At 39.6% G+C, this 21,368-nt stretch overlaps 1 protein-coding gene across 5 annotated transcripts in view; it reads right to left on the reverse strand.

The window, feature by feature from the left end:
- The window catches only part of IL18R1 (interleukin 18 receptor 1), a 41,376-nt gene continuing 23,596 nt past the window's right edge, over positions 3,589-21,368 (reverse strand). For 3 of the 5 annotated variants that reach the window (XM_021085849.1, XM_021085848.1, XM_021085850.1), the window contains 4 exons: positions 17,536-17,675; positions 16,055-16,216; positions 9,195-9,353; positions 3,589-6,212 (listed from right to left, as the gene is read on the reverse strand). In XM_021085849.1, coding sequence (XP_020941508.1) covers positions 5,857-6,212; positions 9,195-9,353; positions 16,055-16,216; positions 17,536-17,675 — 817 coding nt within the window. In that variant the 3' untranslated portion in view covers positions 3,589-5,856. 5 annotated transcript variants of the gene reach the window in all.

The raw sequence follows: 21,368 nt of genomic DNA on the forward strand, positions 1-21,368 counted from the left end.
AAACATCCTAAATGTCTAGTGACAGAGGACTGGATAAAGAAGATGACATATATATATACAATGGAATATTATTCAGCCATTAGAAAGAACAAAATAATGCCATTTGCAATAACATGAATGGACCTAGAGATTATCATATTAAGTGAAGAAAGCCAGACAGAGAAAGGCAAATATGTGATATCACTTATATGTGGAATCTAATAAAAATTATTCAAAAGAACATATTTATAAAACGGAAAAAAAAAGATTTCAAAATCAACCTTAGGGTTACCAAAGGGGAGACGGTGGTTGGGGGTGGGGTAAATTGGGAGGATGGGATTAACATATACATACTTAGTGTATGTAAAATAGATAACAAACAAGGACCTACTGTATAGCAACAGAGTTAGTAATATCCCTACTCACGGTTCTGTAATAACCTATATGGGAAAAAAAAGAATGGATATATGTAAATGTATAAAGGATTCACTTTGCTGTAAACCTGAAGCTAATACAATATTGTAAATCAACTATACTCCACTAAAATACAATTTTAAACAATTATAAGTTGCTCCTGGTAGACTCAGTGTGCCGAAACATTCGGCCTTTCCAGCCGTCAACAGCTCCACAGTTTTCCTGCAGAATGGTTCTGAGATGGCATTGGAGCAGAACTTTTACAATGCCACAGATTTTTGCCTGTCTGTGGTGAGATCTGTAGCTCTTGGGCAGACCAGTTTTTGTGCATCTTTGGATGATATCCTTGGGAGATTAGCCTAGAGCGATTTCTTCCTCTTTCTAAACAATTCTGTAACCATTTCTCTTGACCCTAACTTCAGAGGATTAGCTTCATTACATCTAAACCATGGCCTATTCAGAGAATGTTTGATTTTGCCAAATAAAATTGTGTGGAATCTCAACATAAAAATAGGTAAAGGGAGTGCTGCTCTGGTTGAACTATTTAGAAGGAGTGGGAGGTGGGGAGTGGCCCAGGGCCACGTCTTTCTGTTCACTGTCCTGGATGGCCTCCAAGGCATCTCTGAGGAGCTCTGGGACCCCTGAAACACAACTTGAAGGTTGATTTTGACATGTTCGCCATTGATTCTTTTTTTTTTTTTTTTTTTTTGTCTTTTTGCCTTTTCTCGAGTTGCTCCCATGGCACATGGAGGTTCCCAGGCTGGGGTTCTAATTAGAGCCGTAGCCACCAGCCTACACCAGAGCCACAGCAACTCGGGATCCGAGCTGCATCTGTAACCCACACCACAGCTCATGGCAACACCAGATCCTTAACCCACTGAGCAAGGCCAGGGATCGAACCCACAACCTCATGGTTCCTAGTCGGATTCATTAACCACTGGGCCACGACGGGAACTCCTTGCCATTGATTCTTAAACTGGCACATCAAGCTGCAGCAACAGTATAAATGGGGTATTGGGTTCCCTGGATGCTATGTGCAACCACAAGGTAGGCTGTAAAGAGATAAAAGCTGGTTTTCACAAGCCTCTCAGAAATGTAGGTGTTGGCTTCAGTGCTTCCAGCCTGCACTGTGATCAATATCAGTGTGGCATGTCGGTGGGGCAGGAAGGGCCTCAGTGTCCTGCTTCCTGTTAGAGCTGTGGCTTGGCCACTCTTTGAAGAGCCCTTCGTGGCTCATGAGCCCCTTTCTCTGTGTAGCTTCTGTTTAGAATGATGGCTTCCCCCAAAGCCAGGGTGTCCTCCTTCAGAGCTGTATTCATGCCAGAGTAAGGAACTATTTCCTCTGAGAATTGATGTTTTTGTTTTTGCTTTTTAGGGCCACACCCGGGGCATATGGAAGTTGCCAGGCTAGGTGTCAAATCGGAGCTGCAGCTGCCGGCCTACACCACAACCAGAGCAACACCAGATCTGAGCCGCGTTTGCAACTTAAACCACAGCTCAGAGCACTGCTGGATCCTTAACCCACTGAACGAGGCCAGGGATCGAATCAGCATCCTCATGGATACTAGTGGGTTCATTACTGCTGAGCCACAATGGGAACTCCAATTTCCTCTGCGTATTTATAGCTGTGATTCAATTTGCCTTGGGCACTGGTTTTGACAGTATGTCTGGTTCAGAGAAGCATGCTGATGGTTGCAGGGAGGTTCATCCTCTCTGTGCCTTGCTGACCATCCTCCTAAGCCAGCTGGTTACCCACTCAGCATCAGCATAGGATAAGCTCCTAGGACCTGTCAGGCGTCTAACCCTCCATGTCTCAGCAGATGTCACAGTCAAGTTCACACTTACACCCAGTGGAGAACTGAAACACTATTCCCCTTCCATCCTTACTCTAGTAGTTTAGAAGTTTCCTCATACTCTTTTATCCTCCTCTGAGCCAGTCCCAAGGAGCACAGCCTCCTCTCTGCAGGCTGGTTCTAGACCCTCCCAGCATAAAGCACCTCACCAGAAAAGTGCCTGCAGCCTTCAAAAACTTACCTCAAGTCTCACAGTGCAACACGCAGTTTCAAAGAAAGGAGACAGTACCCTCTCTCCTCAGCCTTGTCACCCTAACTAATTGTGTGACTGGGTCAAGTCCTTGGACTTATAGTATTTCAGGTTTGGAATACGTGGGCAATAAGATCTTTCTCTGCTTTGTGGGAGTATAACTTTAAATTAATAAATGCTTCCAGTATATAATAGACATACATAGGGGGTCTCTTTAAAAATCTTGTAAAATTAGGAATTCCCCTCACGGCGCAGCAGAAACGAATCCGACTAGGAACCATGAGGTTGCAGGTTTGATCCCTGGCCTCGCTCAGTGGGTTAAGGATCTGGCGTTGCTGCGAACTATGGTGTAGGTCGCAGACTCGGCTCGGACCTGGCATTGCTGTGGCTGTTGTGTAGACTGGCGGCTACAGCTCCGATTAGACCCCTAGCCTGGGAACCTTCATATGCTGAGAGTGTGGCCTTAAAAAGAAAAAAAAAAAAAAAAAAAAAAAATCTTGGAGAATTAGGAGTTCACTGATTCTTTGAAATGGACTCCACAGTTTAAGGACAAAGGAAGTCATGGAAGAGAAGGATGTTATTCTATCAATAAAAGTTACTTATCAGTCCTTGTTGGAAATGTTGGCACTGAGATTTTAAAATATGCACATGAATTAATGTATGTGAAGACCTAATGCTTGTGCCTGGCATTGGGTGGCCTTGTGAGAAGGAAGGGGATTGTTTTGCTCTTAGATGGAAGGTAAAACTAAGAAGGGGGATACAAAGTAATTTGATATAAACAAATAGATATAAGCATACATTTTGCATGGCTCATGTCTTATTAAAACAGCTGGGAACCTATGTTGAAACTGAAGGATTGAAAACTTATAAAGTAAGTGAAAAAAATGCCAAGGGACATTTCAAAAATAAACACACTAGACCAATGGCTCACTAATGTATTTTATCTCATATATTTAATGGACACATTTAACACACTTAATATACAATACATTTAATGTTTTTTAAAGCATAGACAATAAAACAGAAAAGCAAATCATTCTATGTATTAGAGACTATGACAGCAATAAAATTTCTCTTGATCATATATTTTGCACATATAAAACTTCTTAGTAATTAATTCTTTTTTCTTTTCTTTCTTTTCTTCCTTCCTTCCTTTCTTTCTTTCCTTCTTTCTTCCTTCCTTCCTTCCTTTCTCTTTCTCTTTTCCTTCCTTCCTTTCTTCCTTTCCTTATTGCTTTTTAGGGCCGGAGTTGCAGCATATGGAAGTTACCAGGCTAGGGGTCCACTTGGAGTTGCATCTTCGACCTACACCCCAGCTCATGGCAATACCAGCCTCAACACACTGAGCAAGGCCAGGGATCGAACCCACATCCTCATGGATACTAATTGGGTTCATAACCTGCTGAGCCACAATGGGAACTTTCAGTAATTAAATTCTTTTACATTTTGTAGCCATCCAACTAGCCCTCAACATTGTAAGCTCTACAAAAATTAGATCATTTTCTTATACTGAAACTCTAATGAAAATCTCATTTTTCTTTGAGTAATATCTAGTAAGATCCACCATGGCTGTCCTAAACAGATCCTGCTTTACATTTTTTTCTGGACCATTCTTTTAACCAGCTTTCCAAACTTACCCAACTTTTTCCTTTCTCTATAAGGCTGATATGTATCACTTATTCAGTGATTTTTGTGGACAGCCATCAGGCTGAGGCTGTTAAGAAAACCCAGCGTGCTGGAATCACCATAAGGAGACAGATATGTGTCTTCCAACATCAAAAGTGGCACAAATCCACTGAAAAAATATCCTTTGACCAACCGACATGCTTCTCTCTGCTTCTCCATATGAATGAATTTCCTCAAGTCAACACTGCCGTCCTCTCCAGACCTTCTCCTCTTTTCCGCCCTCTGGCCTCCATTTTGGTCCATTACTAAACAACTGACCTAAGAAATAATTAATAACAACAAAAATAGAAATACCAACACTTACAGAGTGTGAAGTCTGTGCCAAGAGCTGTTGTAAGTGCTTCATTTATATTTGTTTAGTCCTCTTGTACAATTCTTATAAATTCTCATTTTACAGATGAGGAAATTGAGACACAGAGGAATTAGGAAAGTTTATGGAGGTCACAGAAGTAAGTTCTAAACTTGGGATTTCAGCTCAAGCCTTTCATCTGTATACCACCATGGCATGTTGCTTCCATCTGAAGAGCATTTTAAAACTGTAATCTTTTAAAATTCAGGCAAGTAACCATCATTGTTGGCTGTTTAATAGCTAATATGATCTAGCACCCATCCTGTATATAAACATTTGTGTAAAATCAACAGATGTTTTAGGCCAGTTTTGAAAGACCCGGAAAAATATTTGAATTAAAATTTGTGACTCGAATTTATTTAAATTAAAATCTGTGCCATGAAAGATAACAAGTTGTTCTGAGTTTCTTTTAAGAAGTTTTCACAAATAGGCCCAATGTAATAAGCCCTCTGCAGTGTCTTCATGGGGTTCCAAGAACTGTGGGCCTGCAACTGCAGGTGGAATACACTAAAAACATCCTGAGGCTGAAGCCCAGTTACGGCAGCTCACACCTCACTCCCCACACTGCACGCAGCTCTGCCAGCTCTCAACCACATAGCAGGCACTGTCTGTGGTGTTGAGACATAGGTAGCTACTGTGGGAAACTGAAGGCAATATTCTGTTTCCTATGTTACCTACTGGCTCACAGAAAATGCTACTTTGTGCTCTTAAAGTCCTCTAGTTCAATTGTTAGCATTAAAAACTTTTAAAGAGGAGTTCCCGTCGTGGCGCAGTGGTTAACGAATCCGACCAGGAACCATGAGGTTGCGGGTTCAGTCCCTGGCCTTGCTCAGTGGGTTAATGATCCAGCATTTCCGTGAGCTGTGGTGTAGGTTGCAGACACGGCTCGGATCCCGCGTTGCTGTGGCTCTGGCGTAGGCTGGCGGCTACAACTGTGATTGGACCCCTAGCCTAGGAACCTCCATATGCCGCAGGAGCGGCCCAAAGAAATAGCAAAAAGACAAAAAAAAAAAAAAAAAAAAAAAAAAAGACAAAAAAAACCTCTTAAAGATGTACCCTTATTATAAGGCATAAATTATCCTACATAGTGTCTAGCCTCACAGTTGCTTGGATGTGGGGTTGAGTAGACCACCTGCATCCAGTTAGGGAAGAGAGAGAAAGAAGGGATCCATTTCTGTTGAATTCCAGGGCCTTCTGGGAGTCCATGACCACAGCTCAGTGTTTAGTCTTATCCTCAGCAACCTAATGATATTTTCATCTTCAAGCTGTGAGTAAAATGTTCATAGAGTTAAATATTTGAATAATGCCCTTTGTTATAAACAGGTTCATACACTCAATCCCCAGAGTGTCAGGAGTTCTTTCTTCTGCTCAGATTTTTCTGAAGATCAGGCCTGTGAAAGAACAGGCAAGACTTCTGATTCATCTCCACATGGCTTGACTGTTTTTGCAGGCATAAGATAACGAAGATTCTTCCAGAACCTTGAATTATAAGACAGAGATTTCTCTGCTTTCCATTTCAGAACTCTGTGGGATTTCAAAAGCTTCAGTGATTGAGGCAAGAATGTGAAGTCACCCACAGGTGTAAATTCAATTAAGATGATTTTAATTTTCCTTTCCACTAGTGCTTCATGGAGTCCACTCTCAAGTTCATATCTGACTTCATTAGACATATAACTTTTACTGAGGACAATGATTAGTCTTCGGCTTTTCTCTATCAATGAATGGATTTCATCAACAACAGCTGAAAATACAAGAGGTGGCAGGTTAAGAAAACTGAAAGGGTGGGTGTGAGATAAAAGTCATGCTGCACAGTACTCTTTTAGATTATTATTATTATTATTATTAGTAGTAGTAGTAGTCTTTTGTCATTTTAGGGCCGCACCTGTGGCATATGGAGGTTCCCAGGCTAGGGGTCCAATCAGAGCTGTAGCCACTGGCCTATGCGAGAGTCACGGCAATGCCGGATCTGAGCCGCATCTGCAACCTACACCATAGCTCATGGCAATGCCAGATCCTTAACCTGCTGAGTGAGGTCAGGGATGGAACCCACAACCTAGTTGGATTCATTTCTGCTGTGCCACAATGGGAACTCCCTATTTTGGATTAAACTCAGCTTCACTAACAAGTTTTTCTTTAAGACAGATAATTAAATTTCAATTTTATATACCTATGAAAAGAAGCAACCTAATGTACATCAACAAAGGAATGGACAAAGAAGATGGGATACATGTATACAACGGAATACTACTCAGCCATGAAAAGAATGAAATAATGCCATTTGCAGCAGCATGGATGGACTTAGAAATTATCATACTACGTGAAGTAAGTCAGACAAAGACAAATATCATATGATATTACTTCTATGTGGAATCTAAAAAAATGACACTACAGAAACAGATTCAGAGACTTTGAAAACAAACTTATGGTTACCAAGAGGAAAGATGGAGAGGAAGGACAGACTGGGAGTCTGGGATGGGTGTATGCACACTATTGTATATGGAATGGATGGTCAATGGAGACTTTCTGTTTAGCACAGGGAACTTTACTCAACATGCTGTGATAATTTATATGGGAAAAGAATCTGAAAAAGAATAGATATGTGTATACATGTAACTAAGGCACTTTACTGCACAGCAGAAAATTAGCATAATGTTGTAAATCAACTCTACATCAATAAAATTTTTAAAAAATGAAAAAAGAAGCAATCATCTACACAATAATAATAAATACCTACTTAGTACTCACTCTGTGCCATGCCTTCTAAATATTTTGTAAATATTAACTCATTCAATCATCATAATGACCCTGTGAAAGTATTGTGATCACCCCCATTATACGGATGAGAAAGCCAAAACACAGAGTGGTGGAACAACTTGCCCAGAGTAATGGGGCTGGTAGACGGCAGGCCCAGAATCTGAACCCAAGTGGTCTGGTTCCAGAGTGTACACTATAATAATTATTATTAATAATTATAATTATTAATAATAACCATTATTATTATTATTATTATTATTAATAGTTCCTAACCATTACACTGTCTTGCCTCTTTACATACATGGTGGAATGTGCTAGAATTCAAATTTAAAGATTTTTTTTCTAAAATCCTGTCATTATTCTAGACCGTAGGTGGATAAACTTTTTCTGTAAAGAGTCAGAGGATAAATACTTTAGCTTTTACAGGTCATCCTGTCTTTGTCACAGATACTCAACTCTGCTGTTTTAGCTTAAAAACAGCCCAGACAACACAAGGACCTATGTGTGTGCCTGTTTCAATAGGCTGGCAGGTTGGACCTGACCCCTGAGTGGTAGACTGCTAACTTTTCTTCTAGACTTCTAGCTCTTCTCAAATAGAGTTTTTGACCAAAACTAATTACAATTGATTATACAAACATTCTTTTTTAATTTAAGAACTAAGGAAAACTCTATTTTTTAAACAACTCCTAGAAAATAATGGAAGTATAATAAAATTGACATAAAGCCAAGCAGAAATGCTTTCTAGGTGACAACACGTCTTATTAGATATGCAGAAGTGACATACAAATATACCACAATGGTGAATGCATTTGACAGTTTAGCATATTATTCCTTTTGAAAAGTTAGTTATTATTAAAAAAATAATGTACTTTCTCTTCCTAATTTGAAATATTTTCCCCTCCTAATTTGTAACCTAGGAGGGAAAAACACAACTGTTTCTTATTTACTGTGCTACTCTTAAGCCCAGCTCAGAATTTGGCACAAGGATGGTGCTCAGTAAATGTTGGATGGATGAATGAATGATGGTAATAACGAAAACATGTGTGTTGCATTATTTGTGATGCACCAGCATCCAAAATAATTTGATACCAGATTCTGGATCTCTGGAAAACTTCAAACCTCTGGAAGACTCTAGAGAAAGCATGGAAATGTTACTAAATTTCTTTGATTTTAACTGTCCTATACTTCAATATATGTGTTGCGGCCTTTTATGTTCATATATTAATTAAAAAATGAATTTCACAAAGAAAATACAGTATGAGCCACCAATCTCCTTTATTTATCCTTTGAAAATGCTCCTAATCTCTACTTTAATTTTCTCACTAGTGTCAACACAATAAATAAGATGTATTTTCTGGTAAGAATTTGGATAAGCAATGAGATCCTGCTGTATAGCACAGGGAACTATATCTAATCACTTGTGATGGAACATGATGGAGGATAATGTGAGAAAAAGAATGCATGTGTGTGTGTGTGTGTGTGTGTGTATGTATGACTGGGTCACTTTGCTATAGAGCAGAAATTGACAGAACATTGTAAATCAGCTATAATAAAAAATTTTAAAAAAGAATTAACCTGTGCATATAGTTCAAAGGACCAGGTATTAAATTAGGAACAAGTTCTGCTGTACAAAATATCATCGAAAGAGGTATTCTTACTGTGGGAGGCATTTCCAGATAAATGCCTCTTGGTAATAATTCTGGACTTGGTTCTGAAAATGGGATGCCCACCCTGTTTTCCCAGAGATTTGGAGATCTGTGAAGCCAGATGAAGAGACCCCAAAGGCCATTATAGGAAGCAGTGTAGTTTGCTTATCTCACTATTGATCGTGTTGATTTAGCCAGTCATTTCTGTTTTAAAGGACGACTTCATGTGCTTTTAAACAGGATAGCATTTTGTAAGCCTAAGCAATCCATGTTCTAAAAGAAAGTATCTCTACTAGTTTTCTATTTGCCATTTCTTTTCTCACCTCTTCCAGGCACCACATCCCTTTCAAATATGCATAACTTATACCCAAAATGTTTCTCCAACACCCTGGGCAGAATCTCCACAGCAAAGGTATACTCCTCTCCATTCTCTGGCCGACATTCTTTTAGGTAGGACACAAAAGCGTCATATGTTTTTCCATCTAGGAGATAAGATTGTCTCTTTTAAGTATGTAAATATGTGCAAATATGAGTGAAAGTCATGAAAAATGGGAATGGAATCACTGAAAAACAAAAGTTAAATATAGCATCCTCAAGTCAAGCTCATCAAACAGTACACATTACATATGTGTAGTTCTTTAGATTTTGATGACACCCCAATGAAGCTGTTAAATAAAATAATAAAATATTTTTGATAGAAAAAAATTAAAAGATAAAACAAGAATGGTTAACTAGGCAATTTCTAAAGTCCCTCAAATATTCTTTGGTTCCATATTTTTTAATGCATTATTCTTTATCTCTGACTTTATAAGTTGTCAAAAACAAGGAATAATTCAATTATTATTATAGATCAACAAAAAGAGCATCCTCAAACCTCATATTCTAATCAAACAACAAATGAGCACATTTTTTTAATGTACATGAAGAGTTCCACTGCTTGATACCAAAAATGGACAAAGAGAAATACAAGATATATTGCGTTTTGGGCTTTTGGCTAAGATGAAGTGTAGTATTTATTCTTATCAGAAATACAAGTATATAGATCAGGGGACTAAGAATTTAAAGACAATGGTAGGCCAAGGAGCCTGAATGTGCCCTCATTCCAGGATTGGAAAGCAAATATTACCTTGGTTTACTTTACCAGTATCATTTAATTCTTCCAAGAACCCAATGCTACCCTCAAAAACACCCCCTGGAAAGTGAGGATAGAAACAGAACTGAGTGTTTACACTGGACAGTGGGAAGCAATGATGGAAGTGATGGAAACTGTATGCTATGGGAACACATGCTATGATGTTTATAAATATTACATGATGTTTCAGTAAAGTAAGTATCATGTGAAGTAATGTAAGCAAAGTATTATGTAATACCTTCTTTACCAATAAGAAAACAGGTCTATTGAAAGGTTTTCATTGATCATAACATCTGCTCCAATTTAATTCCTGATAAAGAAGCAGTATTCAAGGGGATGGTGTTACCTAAATAGCAAAGGCCAGTCTACTAACTGGATAACTGAAAAATTATATAAATTTTTCTCTTCAACTTGCATCCAATCTATTTGAGAAGACAGAGCAAACTAATGCAACAACTTGAAAACATGTATAAATAACACAGTTCCAGAAGCAAGGCAGTGTAAACAAGACAGAAAAACTACCAAACACAAGAACTTGGTTGGAGAAGAAGGAGTGATCTCAATGGGATCTGATGCTACCTGGGGCTGGTGGAGGAAGGAGGGCAAGTGTTAAGGAAATAGTCTATCTTTATCCCATGACAACTGGTGAGATGGAAGAGGAGTTAGATTATGCTTGAGTATATTATTGGGATTAATGAATTTGCTACTGAGTTGAAGGCTAAACATAATCTGATCATTTGTTAATTGAATAGGATGAAACCACTCTCAGTACATGTTCTCTATGGTGTCATATCGTGTATGCTTGACAGCACAGCCCAATATCTTCAACAGCATCCAGGCTCACAAAATAACTCTTTCTAGGAAAAGCTTCTTCTGTTCTACCTATAGCATCCTGGTTCAGCAGTGCAAACTCTTGATGGTTTAAAGCAACTGCTTTGTAGAAGTGGATGCACATGAATAACGGAATATTTGGGTAAAAATTGCAGAATTAGGCATATCAAAGGTAAGAAATGTTGGCAAAAATAGAGCCATTCTTTTTAAAAATTTTTATTGGAATATAGTTGACTTACGATGTTGTATTAGTTTCAGGTGTAGAGCAAAGCAAATCAGTAATACATACAACTGTCCTGAGTTTAATCAGTAAGTGGATCCCCTGGATAATTCTTATGTTGTTATGAAATATAGCTATTTATTAGTATAAATAAGAGTCAGTGACTCTATTATCAGACACACCATGTCAGTGATTAAGACAGACACCAAGATGTAAGAAATAAATAAGTATACTTTTTAAGAAGATACATTTTTCTTATTATCAGGATGTAACTAATTGCAATAAACTGGGAAGACAATTCAGCCAAATTTATATTGTTCTATAAGCAGGACTTCAAGGCCTCTTCAAGGAGATAGAATGCAAAGGCTCTGGCCAAGACAGCAATTACCAGACCTGTGTCATCACCCCACCAATCTCATTGTAATGTCCTCTCCTCTGCTTTGAGCAATGTGTCCTACTCCTTCCTACCCCTGCTAGGAAAGATATGTGGCCCACGCCTCACACTGCCTCTATAGGGGCCTTATATGCCCCCAACCAACCAGAAAATGTATCTTAACACCCCTCTTTCCCCAACCAATCAGCATGTCAGCAGGTATATTGCAAGACCTCTCCTTTCCCTGGGCTATAAAAACAGACTTTTCCATGTGCTTGGAGTTGGTGCTCCCTAATTATCAGGAAGTTGTCCCACTGTGCTAACAGCATCTGTTATCTCAATAAACTCTTCTTTCCCTTTACCTCACTATGCTGGAAAAGTCTTTTTCCAACCCACATGCAGGAACAGGACAATATACATGTGATTTAGCTTTCCTCTTACCCATGAAAAATTAGTTTTTCAACTATTAATTAGCTTTGAATTTCTTATTTCAAGAAGTTCTCTTCTTGGTTTAGGAAATCTGCTAATTTATATTATAATTTATTTTAAACCCAGGTTATAAGAGATTTAGTGGCTTTGATAACTGACAAAATGAAGTGTTCAAATAAAGAATTTGAAAGCTAAAATAAAATTTTTGGCACTGCATAAAGGAAACCATCATGTGAATGGACATTTGAGATTACAGGGAGTCAGTTCTACTTGCATTTTTCAAATTCTGTGTGGGAAATTACAATGTTTTAATTTAATTTTAATTTCTTGGTTGGTTGGTTTCTTTCATTTCTAATCCTTCATAAACCCATACTGAGCACATTCTTGGATATTGCAGAAATACCAAATTGCTCTAAAAGTTTTTGTATTTATATTTTTATTTCTGCCTGTTTCAGGACTGATCTGTGTCCATGGGCCACACATGAGGCAGGGCTGGTTTTGAGCACATCTCTAAATGTCTCTATGTACTGACCGCAATGTTGACAGCTAAGAAATGTAAATGGAAAAACTTATCTGTGACTAGGGTCAAATGCAACTGGAGAAGAAAAAAGTCTTAATTGAAAATCAGAAAGAAATTGTACAGAGTATCCATTCTGAGATGCATACAGGTCTGCACAAGTAGAGATTAGTTCATAAAATATCAAAAAGAGTCTTCCCAATTTGTTGCAATATCTCTCTCCATAGCAAAAGTGCACACACATGCAGGCTCAAAGCTAATTAATTACCCTTGCTACTTTTATGTTAGTAAGAGTTGCAAATGTAAATAATGAATCTATAAAAACTCAAAGGAAATATGTGAAAATTATTTTATAATTTGAGGTTAGTAAAGCCTTTCCACTTATGACCACAAATCTAGAAACCGTGAAAAAAATAAGGTGAATTTAAGTTCAAGTCTATTTCATTTTATTATACTTAATTACACTTCAAAGATACTGATTTTTTTTGTTTTTTAATGAACTGAAGGTTTGTGGCAACCCTGTGTTGAACAAGTCTATCAGTGCTATTTTTCCAACATTTGCTCACTTTGTGTCTCTGTGGCACATTTTGGTAATTCTTGTAATACCCCAAACTCTATCATCATTATTATATTTGTTATGGTGATTTGTGATAGGTGATATTTGGTGTTGCCATTGTAACTATTTTGTGGTGCCATGAACCATGCCCAAGTCAGATTAACCAAGTTAGTACAGCAAATTTAATTGATAAAACTTGGACATGTTTTCACTGCTCCACTAACTGGTCACCCCATCTGTCTCCTTCTCCTTAGGCCTCCCTATTCTTAAAACACAGTGCTAAAATTAGGGCAATTAATGGCCTCTAACTGTTCAAATGAGAGGAAGAGTCAAACATCTCTCACTTTAGATATAAAAAAAACTAGAAATGATTAGTTTAGCGAAGAAGGCAGTTTGAAAGTCAAGATAGCCTGAAAGATAGGCTTCTTGCACCAACAGTTAATCAAGTTATAAATGCAAAGGGAACCTTCTTGAGGGAAATTAAAAGTGCTATTTCAGTGAACGTATAAATGGTAAGAAAGCAAAATAGCCTAATTGCTGATATGGACAAAGTTTTAATGGTCTGGATAGAAGATCAAACCAGCCAAAATATTCCCTTAAGCCAAAACCTCATCCAGAGCAAGGTCCTAACTCTTCAATTCTAAAATGCCGAGAGAGGCAAGTGAGCTGCAGAAGAAAAATCTGAAGCTCGCAGAAGTTGGTTCATGAGGTTTAAGGAAAGAAGTCATCTTTATAACATATAAATCCAAGCAAAAGCAGCGAGTGCTGATGTAGAAGCTGAACAAATTATCCAGAAAACCTAGTTAAGATCATACACAAGGGTAGTTACACTAAAAAATAGATTTTAGATGTACACAAAATACCCTTGTATTAGCAGGAGATGCCATCAAGGATTTTCAGAGTTAGAGAGAGAAGTCAGCACCTGGCTTCAAAGTTTCAAAGGAAAAAACAAATCTCTTGTTAGGGGCTAATGCTGCTGGTGACTTTAAGTTGAATCCATTGATCATTTACCATTTCAAAAATCCTAAGGCCCTTAAAATTGATGCTAAATCTATTCTGTCTGTACTCTATAAATGGAACAACAAAATCTAAATGATAGCACATCAGTTTACAACATGGTTTACTGAATATTTTTAAGCCCACTGTTGAGACCTACTGCTCAGAATAAAATTCCTTGCAAAATATTATTGCTCATCGGCACTGCACCTGGCCACCCAAGAGCTGTGGTGGAGATGGATATGGAGATTATATTGCTTTCATGTCTGCTTACACAATATCTATTCTGCAGCCCATTGCTCAGGAGTAATTTTGACTTTCAAGTCTCATTATTGAAGAAATACATTTCCTAAGACTAGAGCTGCCAGATAGAATGATTCCCTTGATGGAGCTGGGCAAAGTCTATTGAAAACCTTCTGGAAAGGATGAATCATTCTGGATAGCTTTTCAAAAGCCAAAAACCCAATAGAAAAATGAACAAAGGATATGAATGAGTAATTTGAGAAAAGAAATATAAATGTCTTTGAAATCTATAAGTTGCTTATATTCTTGCCTAGTAACTAAATGCATATGAAAATTACACTGCAATCATTCTCATATTTTATCTATCAGATTGGCAAACATCCAAAAGGTTGTGGGTAAGGCCGTGAGAAAAAAAATTTACTCTTGTCCTTTGAGGGTGGGAGGTAGTATAGGAATATGAAGGACAAATTTGTAATTTTTATTACAATAACAATTGTATCCACCTCTGCATTCCTAGTAAGTCCACTTTGGTGAATTTTTCCTTCAGTTACACTGCACACATATGAAGCAATAACTGTACAGAAACTATCCATAACATCCTTTCTGCAATAACAAAAGGTTGTAACTCAAACAGTGATGAAATAAGCAGTGACACATCCACAAAAATAAAACACTGTGAAAACCTAAAAATCCAGACAGTTTATAAACTACTACAGAAACATATTAGTGTGCATAACATGGAAACTTTTTATTTTGTTTTTTTTTAGGGATGTACCCACTGTAAATGGAGGTTCTCAGGCTAGGGGTTGAATTGGAGCTACAGCTGCCGGCCTACACCACAGCCACAGCAATGTGGGATCTGAGCTGCGTCTGCGACCTACACCACAGCTCATGGCAACACTGAATCTTTAACCCACTGAGTGAGGCTAGGGATGGAATCTGCAACCTCATGGATACTAGTCAGGTTCATTACTGCTGGGTCACGATGGGAACTCCAAGGTATGTTTTTAAAACAGGAGTGAAATACGATTATTCACATTTGTCTGGATACACTATCAATGGGGGATGAGGTAGGAAACACAGGCAGAAGACAAGTAGGCATGATTTCTAAGACTTTTGGTGTTTTGAGCCATATATGTCTCTCTCTCTCACACACACAGAGCAAGAGAGCAAGACCAATGGATGAGACTGGGTTTTTTAGTTTTTTAATTTTTAATTAAAGTATAGTTGATTTATATGAGATTTTTTTTTCAATTTGAATCTTGAGGATTTCTAGCCATCTTCAAAAATAGGGAGACTGAGACAAAGAGTCAGAAGATAGAAGTAGGAGCACACGACAAGTGGCAGATCTAAGGGACTGGGACTCAAGACATTTGGTAAGTAGTCCACTGTTCTTGCAAGTGCATCATGTAGCCTCTTTTTCCAGTTAAAATAATGAAACATCATTCAATTCAAGTCGATGTAAACGACCTTTATTGTCTTGCAAGTGCATCATGTAGCCTCTTTTTCCAGTTAAAATAATGAAACATCATTCAATTCAAACGAACTTTATTGAGTTTGCCCACTCTATAAGGTGCCAGATGGCATGCGAGCATCACACTCAGATACACAGTCCCTGCGCTCAAGCATCCCACAGGGCCTTTAGGAGGTTGTGGCACACATTCACGAAACAGTGAGAGAACAATTTTTGGCAACAAATAAGGAAGCACAAGAACGAGGGGCACAGACAACATTCATCATGGATGATTGGTTCAGATTAGTTTTTCTTATGGAAAACCCTTGACCCAACAATGTAACCCAAATGAGGTGAAGGATAATGTTTATATTTATATGGCTTTGTAATTAAAGCATAAAATAAGAGGCCCCAGCATGACGACATCTGTTACCTGTTAAGGTTTCATCTCGTCCTGTGAAATGTCTATAAAACAGAGCCAAGTCAACTCTGTAAATGACACCCATAATCACCAGGCACACAATGCTCACTGAGATCAAAGCAGCTACGATCATTCCTCTAGTGAAGACGTGGCCTGGGATGTCAGCCATGTCTTCTAGAAAGAAAAGGAAAATGGGAAAAATTAGAGAAATGTCACCAGGGTCTTCCACCATCACTCCGTGGTGGTCAGACTTTACATTTAACATGATCCCATCTGTCCACTCAACATACTCCATTGAGCTACTCTACCTTCCTGCCTTTCATCTCCAGTAGTGAACTTTCTGCTCTAGTTTTTTGGTTTTTTTTTTTTTTGCCTTTCTCTGGGGCCGCTCCCAGGGCATATGGAGGTTCCCAGGCTAGGGAGTTGTAGCTGCTGGCCTACGCCAGAGCCACAGCAACGCGGGATCCAAGCCGCATCTGCAACCTACACCACAGCTCACGGCAACGCCGGATCCTTAACCCACTGAGCGAGGCCAGAGACCGAATCGGCAACCTCATGGTTCCTAGTCAGATTCGTTAACCACTGAGCCACGACGGGAACTCCTCTCCTCTAATTTTTAAAGAATTAAAATGGGGGAGGGAGTGGGGAGGACTAGGAATCTGGGGTTAATCGATGCAAACTATTGCCTTTGGAATGGATAAGCAATGAAATCCTGCTATATAGCCCTGGGAACTATATGTAGTCCCTTATAATGGAACATGATGGAGGATAATGTGAGCAAAAGAATGTCTATATGTATGTGTGACTGGGTCACTTTGCTGTACAGTAGAAAATTGACAGAACACTGTAAACCAGCTAGAATGAAAAAATAAACATCATTAAAAAATTTAAAAAAATAAAATGTGTACAAGGATATTCAGAGACCTGAATTGAAAGCACTGCAACCAAGTCTATCTCTACCTGTGGAAGTCAATTCTCTAGGATGATAAGATAACAGGATGAAACTCAGAGAGACATAAATCTCAACTATGGGAGGGAACATAGATGGTGGCACAAGGGAGGGAAGCCTAAGTTAATCTTTATTGAGCAAATGACCATACCCAAGGGCCTCTGTGCCCAGTGCCCAGCTATGGTGGGGTGGAGGCAGTAATTACTCCCTGGACCACTGGCCTCATCCTACAGTACACTGGACACTCTCCTGCTATCGTTCAGGGTGGACCAGAGCCTCCCAACTGCCTCCCAATGATCTTCACCCACCAGCATCTTCCTCCCTGATTCCACTTACTTCCCTGCTCTGGGCCCGTGGTTTTTACATAGGACTGGAATACAATTGAAAGCAAAAGAATAAACCTGACATTTTAACACAGGGCAAATCCTTCACCTCTCAGGAGCTTGGCTCTTGGTGTAAAATGAGGAAGTGATTGTCTTTTATGGGTTTCCCAGCTGGGACATTCTAAGTGTCCATGACCTCCCAATAATACAATTTCTCACACCTTTTCTCAGCAAAATGAAGCTTTTGGTGTCTGTGCCTCCCTTGCTGGCTACAGTGCAATTATACAAAAAGTTAAGGTTTTTTTCATTAACGTTCTCAATTCTCAGTGTTTTTGAAGCGAGCCATTTGCCATCTGGAGTCCTGTAAGAGAGGAAAATGGTTTAGCAACAGGCTTTGTGTCACTGCCAATAGCATTACCCATGAGACAGGAATTCCTATGAACAAATCCATTGGAACAAAGTCAGTGCTCTATGGACTCCAGGGGAAAACGTCCATTTCTGGCAGGTTCTCTTCAAGTGTGGGCCTTGACGAACTGCCTGCTCCCTGGGGGTCTCAGCCCTCCTGAGACCATTTGGGGATGCCACTGTGAACCACCTAGAATTAAAATGCCTCAAAAGCAATGGTGCTAAGTGAAAACACAGGGAAACATTCTCTTAATTACAGGCATACCTCATTTTATTACGCTTTGAAGATAATGCACTTTTTTATTTTTGGCTGTACCTGTAGGATAGGGAAGTTGCCCAGCCAGAGATCCAACCCCCACCGCAGTTGCAACTTGTGCCGCAGCTGCAGCCATGCCAGATCCTTTAACTCGCTGAGCCACATGGGAATGTCCATGTACTTTGTTACAAACTGAAGGACTGTAGCAACCATGCACCAAGTAAGTCTTTCAGCACTATTTTTCCAACCGCACTTGCTCCCTTCATGTCTCTGTGTCACATTCTGGTAATACCCCAAATTTCAAATTTTTTTCATTATTATTATATTTGTGATGGGGATCTGTGATCAGTGATCTCTGATGTGACTATTGTAATTGTTTTGGTATTTCGTTAACAATAAAGTGTTTTAAACAAAGCTATGTACATTATTTTCGTCTTTTTATGGCGGCATCTGTGGCACGTGGAAGCTCCTGGGCTAGGGGTTGAATCAGAGCTATAGCTGCTGGCCTACACCACAGCCACAGCGACGAGGGATCTGAGTCGTGTCTGCGATTTACACCACAGCCACAGCAATGCTGGATCCTTAACCCACTGAGCAAGGCCAGAGATGGAACCCGCATCCTCATGGATACTAATCGGGCTCGTTACCACTGAGACACATGGGAACTCTTTCAGTTTGTACATTTTTAAGACATCATGTTCTTGCACACTTAATAGACTGCTGTATAGTGTAAACATAACATTCATATGCACTGGGAAAACAAACAAAAAATTGTATGACTTGCTTTATTGCAATGTTTGCTATATTGTGGTGTTCTGGAACTGAATCCACAATATCTCTGAGGTGTGCCTGTATTTTCCCTGATTCCTCCTGTCCTAGCTACTCAGCGTTCCTTTCATCCTGAAGTTTCTACCTTGGTGATAAGACTGCAAATTGTTCAGCACAGATGCAGATTCATGTCAAGTTTGCCCTTGCAATCTTAAAGATCACTCTGACCTTGCTCAGTATCTAAAATACATTAAAAAAACCCCATTATTCTCAGACATCCCCAAGCATATGAGAAATACCAATTAAGCTGTGAGGGAGTGTCAGAAAATGATGGGAGCCAGCCAGGAGCAACCAGCTCTCTTTCTCTTCTAAAAGGATTTCAGCTATCCTGTCCTGGATCAAAGGCAAATGCTTTTGATATCTGCCTCCTTCCAGTGACAAGCCCTGAAGGCACTGGGTCAGCTGGTACTCTCAGGTGTAGGCACTCACCTGCCAGGCCCCAGTTGCTGAGACACGGCATCCACTGTAGCCTCTAACTAGCTCAAATGCATTTTGGAACATACATATATTTTTTTTTTTGGCCACACTTATTGCATATAGAAGTTCCCAGGCTAGGGGTCAAATCAGAGCTACAGCTGCCAGCCTACACCACAGCCACAGCAATATCAGATTCTTAACCCACTGAACAAGGCCAGTGATTGAACCCATATCCTCATAGTTACTAGTTGGATTTGTTTCCACTGAGCCACCACAGGAACTCCCTAGAACATAATTCTGTACAGAAGTCACAGATTCAGAATTGTCAACCTTCTAACATCACTGAAAAATCCAGAAGTAAAGCACAAAAAACCACTGAGAAGCCAAAACAGATGACATGAGGACTTCATGCATCCATTATAAAGAAAGATTTAGCTTAGTTTAAGCTCCCTTTCTAATAAGTATGGGGAGTCAGTCTTCTATGCCTCCAGAGATTAACAACAGATGAAGATAAGGGGGAGGTGCAGAAATCTAGCCAGGGCCAGACACTGGGGATAAGATACAATGGCAGGATAGCCTCACAATCCAGCTGAAGCAACATTCCCTGAGTCCTAAGCACAAGGGCACAGACCCTGCACTGTGAGGAGCTTGTAGACAAGTGTTAAGTGAGAACTGAAAGCCAGTATGATGCCAAAGAATGTGTGTGTGTGTGTGTGTGTGTGTGTGTGTAAAACAGAAAAAAGCTCAAAAGCACAGTGAAGGTGATAGACACCTTAGGAATACTGCTCACTAGAACCTGAGTGACAGCAATTAATAATGACAGCAATGACCCAAAGCCAGTTAGAAACACTGAAATGTCCATAGGCTTAGCCTGTTTTGTTTTAATAAGCATAGCAATTCCTTAATAGAGGCTATTTAAGTAGTAATATACATGTCATTGGAATTTACTGCATTCATGTTGCTGCCTCTCAGGTATTTTATCTAACCATCGCTCTCTTTGTCTTTTCTACCTGTTCTAATTGTGTTTCTAATTTCCATTAATGGACTCGGAAAGAAAAAGGCTGCCATGAATTACTATCATCAGTGTCAATCTACTAACAACAAATGTCAAGGGACGGGCAACCAGTAATTTAAATTAGTATTTACTTGAGATGTCACTTACATCTGGCAATCTCTGAACTTGATAAAATTCCTCACCTCTCACCTTTAAGAGAAATAATTACTCTAAGGAATGTTTGGAGAAGAAGTCTGAACTATCTCTAAAGAGCAGGAGGCATTATCCATGTCAGCATGCCTCATACCCACTGAAGAAACCCCCAAACATACACCAATCTGTCTTCAAATGGCTATTTCCCTTTTCATGATCTGTAGTCATTCGCAAGTTTTTTTTTTTTTTTTTTTTTTTTTTTTTTTTTTTTTTTTGTCTTTCTGCTATTTCTTGGGCCGCTCCCGTGGCATATGGAGGTTCCCAGGCTAGGGGTCAAATCAGAGCTGCAGCCACCAGCCTACACCAGAGCCACAGCAACGCTGGATCCGAGCCACATCTGCAACCTACACCACAGCTCACGGCAATGCCGGATGCTTAACCCTCTGAGCAAGGGCAGGGACTGAACACGCAACCTCATGGTTCCTAGTCAGATGCGTTAACCACTGCACCATGACGGGAACTCCTAATGAATTATTTTCAACAACCAGAAAAAAGGAGAATGTGAGTGTAAGCAAAGTACAGGGTGGAGATCTGGAGAGGTGGCAGTAGATGGCCTGCCTGTGGCCAGGGCTATGCCAGGGCCCAGCAGGAAAAGGTATGGATGATGTGCTTTGCAGCCTATAGCCACCCAGCCGGCCCCACAGTGATGTGCAGGCAACATACCTAGCCACTCCTACCTATTGCACATGAGGGGCACAGAGTAGCCTGTGCATGTCCCAGTCTCCTAACCTCATCTTTTCTGTGGCATATTAGTGAGACAAAGCATTTAACATGATTTTCCAAGTTCGAATGACTATGGCCTAGGTGATCCTTTTTTTTTTTTTTTTTTTTTTTTTTTTTTTTGCTTTTTAGGGCTTCACCTGTGGCATATGGAGGTTCCCAGGCTAGCGGTCAAATCAGAGCTGCAGCTGCCAGCCTACACCACAGCTCACAGCAATACT

The sequence above is a fragment of the Sus scrofa genome, chromosome 3 (assembly GCF_000003025.6).
Source record: "Sus scrofa isolate TJ Tabasco breed Duroc chromosome 3, Sscrofa11.1, whole genome shotgun sequence".
NCBI classification, from domain to species: Eukaryota; Metazoa; Chordata; class Mammalia; order Artiodactyla; family Suidae; genus Sus; species Sus scrofa.